The following is a 4,478-nucleotide window of genomic DNA, read 5'->3' as shown; positions in this document are numbered from 1 at the left end:
GCTAATAGGATCGGAAAATCGCCCGGCCAATTGCCGGTTCTGAATGCGTCTCTGATTGACGGGCAATAGAGTGTTCAACCAAACGGAAGCGAGACATGAGTGGAGAAAAAGGAGCCATAGGAGGGCGTTTGTAGCAAGACAATGTGTTCACTGTTTGCTTGTGCGGCCTAAACGAACAGGTTGTTGGCCTAATGCGCGGCGAGTTGTTAATCTTGAGAGTAAACAGGAAAAATAAACAGCAGGGACCTGTTTTCCGAGCTGTTGGGAATTTCGGATCATCTGCAACCGTACCGGAAAGTGCGATTTTAATGAAGGGAATTTTTGAAAGTTACTGTTATGAATAATATCCACTCTTCATTATAATCATCCATAAAGCTTACCTGAACCAGATTTTTTAATCTAATATTTACTTTATTTTTACTTAATACAAATAAATGTAATCACATAATATGCAATTTTGTTTTGTTTTGATGCGAACCATTGTGTTAATTGGTGCTTTTATTTAATTGTTCTACGATAAACGCCAAATAAGAATGTACAGAGCGTTCGTAATTGTTTCGTATATATATATGAACGCTCTGTACATTCCAGAAAGGAACCAAATTGCGATTAAAATTAATTCTTCAGTAAAAATAATTGCACGTCGCTTGATATTTAGTTGTCTGTTTAAAATAGCAAATCCGTTCGAACTTATCAGCTTAGCTACAAAGATTGATTCTCCAAATGCTATCAACTCACAGTGAACCGGTTCTTCCAATTCCGTATTTTTCTGGAGTAACAATTAATACTATTAACTTGTTACATCTTGCTAATCATTCTAAAATGCTTAGGTTTATTAAAAACCAGCTCAAAACTAAATTAATAGGTGATAAATAAGTGACCGACAAAAATCCAAAGTTTAGTAAAAGTGTCTTGGAAGATCATCTAATCCATTAAACGTTTAGCAAATGTCTTTTATTTCTATGAACATATTTGCAAAACTTGTTTTACTTCGTTTTATTTGAAGGATTTTTTGAAATTCAAGGTTCAAAAAGAATAGGAATGTTTATCTACATCCAATTTTGGGCAAAGATATCCAATTTTGTTCAGTCATAAAAGTAATATTGTATAATATTTAGACATGATCCAGAAATAAAACAGGATCGTACTCTGTAATGAGAGTTTAACGCCACTCGCGTTGCATTTGCACTAATGATCGCGTAACTTTGAGTGAATCAGAATAAAAAACCAAAAAAGATAATCCAGCAGACAAACGGATGATTTATGATGTTGCACCTTTCAAGCTTGACGACGAATGAAAAATAAACTGCTCCGTTGTGTAATCAATTTTTCGGATGCTCCGATAAGTGTTCTTGCATTCGTTGAATTTCCCTCAAAACACACCCCCTGTAAACGCCGCACAAACGGCATCATTAATAAAAATTACCCATTTACGATAAGACAACATTTATTAAATACATTTTGTGTTAATGTGTGTATGGTGTGTGTGAGTGTTTAATGGATTTTGTGTTCCTTCTACATGTTTTGCTTTACAGTTTCCTTCTTTACATTTATACCACTTTAAACATACCACCCCTGCTTTTTTCTCGGTCTACCTAGGATATTCACTTAGGTTATAGATTCGCTAAAGTCGCACGGAGATTGATTATTTGCTTTTTGTCTTATCGCTGTTCCTAGAGTACATTTAATATCACATTTGAATAATACTTAATATTTAAACTCAACATTGGCAACCATCCAGTTTGGTTTTTTCCTTCATTCCTCTTTTTTTGCTTCCGGACTAGGATAATTGTTTTTGTTTTGTACACCTATATGCTTGTTCAATGGATGGGTATTTAAATATGTTCATTAGTCGGTCCTGCTTTACGATTTTAATTGTACATAGACCCTATATGCGCCCTTTAACTTCTATTATTCTTGCACATGTTTCTTCGCGCCGTTTCAGATGTTTTCATTACCATTGTCTAGTACTGATCCATTGTTGCGTACGGTCCTTGAAGGAATCCTTTAGCATTCGTTTGTAAAATGGGATAATCGGATCCCTCGAAAGTGGACCCTTTCGGTCCCTTAGCACATCTCCTCTCGAGCACCAGGGGATAGGGGATCCTGATTAAAGCATATTTTAATCGTCTCTCGTTGTGCAAAACCACCGGAACCAAGTGGTCGACGGGATAAGGGTTGAGCGTTTCAGCTGCGTTCGCTGCGTGCACTTGTTTCGCGCACGGGGAAAATCCTAACAGATGTTCCAATTCATGCCCTTGTGTGTCGTCCTGCTGGCGAGAAAAGTCCCGACGTGTTACGCATGCCGTCCTCCTCCTACGGCCGAAAGATTCAAATGTTGCTGTTGCTGCTGGTGATGACGCGATGTGTCCAGAGCGCGCTTGTTGGAAGCCGACGCCGCCGCTCCCGAGGACGAGGGAGTCTTCTCGAGCAGATCGCCCGCCTTGTCCTGATGGGCGGTCATGTGGCGCGTCAGGTGGTGCCGCTCCCGGAAGCTCTCGTTGCACACCGGACACTTCAGCTTGTCCTCGCGCTTCCGCCGGGCGTGGTCGTGCACGTGTTCGCTCTTGTGGTGCGATCGCATATGGTACACCAGATCGCTGGTCATCCGGAAGCTGATGTTGCACTTGGCGCACACGTTCTGCGCGGACAGCGTGAAGGTGCTCATGGCCGACGGTAGCAGCGTGGAGAGGATGGCGGCCGCGGCCGGATTGCGGATCAGTCCATCGACCTCGGGCAGCAGCGGTCCGTTCGGTCCGCCGGCTTGATGTGGGTGCTGCGGATGAAGGCCACCGGGATGGCCACCTGGTGGTGGTGGTGGAGGCGGTTGGTGATGACCACCTACCGTCGGCCCTGGTCCACCCGTACCACCGCCACCGAACGGCGACGGGAGTCCGAACGGATGCGACGGAAAGTACGGAGAACCACCGCCGGGGGCGCTAGGATCGTTGGGATGGTGGTAGAGCGGAATGGTGACGTGACCCGGCGGTCCATGTTTGGCGGGGGACGAAGATTTGCGTACCAGCGACTCACCGACGGCCGTGAGGGAACTTCCCGGAGCGGGACTGCCGGGGCTGGGCGAAAGGAACGGTCCGTACTCGTATGCTCGAAAGCCGGCGGCGGAAGTCTGCGAGCCGGGACTTAGTGAAATCGGTGGACTTGTCGAGGGGCAGCTATGTCGGTCGGGACTTAGCGGCGGTAGCGGTGACTCGGTGGGCACACTGACGCTTGTCACCTTCGAGAACGCACTGCGTGGAAGCTCTCCCGGTGGGAACTCGCCCCGTACCAGACTTCCGAAGGGATGTTCGTAGAACCGCGCGCCAGGAAACAGATAGGCCAACCGCTCGTGACCTCCTGGGAGCATCGGCTCGTGCGGTTGCTGTTGGTGGGCTGCGGTTGCGAGTGGCTGCGAATGCTGATGGTGATCGACCAGTAGTGCCCGTTGGCGGAGCATGTCCAGATTGAAGTGCCGTTCGGCGACGTGATCCGGCGAGCGGATCGGACTAAAGCCGCTCTTCAGGGAAAGATCCTCGGAGCGCGGTTCCGACTGCGTCGAGTCACTCTCAACGTCGATGGTGGGCGATGGGGACGGTGGAGGCTGCTGACGTATTCGCGGTTGCTTGCCATTGCGGCCATTGGTCGTCAGCTTCTCGTCCGGCAGCATCAGGAAGGCTACATCGAACGAACGCTTACCGGCGGTTCCTCGACCGGAGCCGCGGAATCCGGACTCTGGAAGCTTCGTCGCACCCTGGTGGTTATGGTGGTTCTGGTGTTGGGGAAGTTCTGAAAGCTGCACTTGACCATCCGGAGCCACAGAGTTTATTTTCACATTCATTCGCGACTGCTTGATGTCCATCGTCATGGTCCGCAGGTGGTGCACTCTGGATTCTCTTGCTTGCTCACTACTTCCTTGTTGGTTCCTTGTCCGAATATTTAAGGACTTGGGTAAATTATCTGACCAGCAGCTCACTACTTAGGGCTCATCGAATATTGAGAGACTTAGACAAATAATTTGAATTGGAGTTCATTTCCTTGGTGCTTTGTCCAAATTCTGGAATTTCTTAATTGGACTACAAAGGTAGTCACCATAAACACTGACACTTCAACTCGTTAGTTTTCTTGGAATCACATGTAAAGTTTAAATATCAGTTGAGATATAATCACACCAAGATACATTCTGCACAAGGTTCACCAACTTCCTTCAAAGGTGCACTCGGTCCACACTCCAAACACCGTCTAGTTCTTCTGGATGGACGTGCGAGCGTACCACTTGTTCCGACGATCTCTGCTGTACTGAGCAGAACCTGACATCGAACTATCCATGCTACCCTTGAGTCCTCCTGCCAGAGTCCTGCTGAAAACCACACACATACACACGTGCACGCAGTAGGCGACGAGCATGTGTCCCGAGTGAAAGAGACCCAGCGCTCCACTCCTCCCGGTCCATGTTTCGCGTGTGCAAACGAGAAAACGGGACG

General features: G+C 47.1%; 1 protein-coding gene across 1 annotated transcript; it reads right to left on the bottom strand.

Annotated features, from left to right (window-relative positions):
- Nucleotides 1-2,296: 2,296 nt before the first annotated feature.
- On the bottom strand, nucleotides 2,297-3,862 carry LOC131294051 (uncharacterized). The gene is made up of 2 exons (XM_058322097.1): nucleotides 2,878-3,862; nucleotides 2,297-2,763 (listed from the first exon to the last, which is right to left on the bottom strand). Exons 1-2 carry the CDS (start codon nucleotides 3,860-3,862, stop codon nucleotides 2,297-2,299), a joined length of 1,452 nt encoding a protein of 483 aa, XP_058178080.1.
- Between the last annotated feature and the right edge of the window lie 616 nt (nucleotides 3,863-4,478).

This window comes from Anopheles ziemanni, chromosome 2 (assembly GCF_943734765.1).
Source record: "Anopheles ziemanni chromosome 2, idAnoZiCoDA_A2_x.2, whole genome shotgun sequence".
Taxonomy (NCBI): Eukaryota; Metazoa; Arthropoda; class Insecta; order Diptera; family Culicidae; genus Anopheles; species Anopheles ziemanni.
This window is presented reverse-complemented; position numbering and strand designations above follow the sequence as displayed.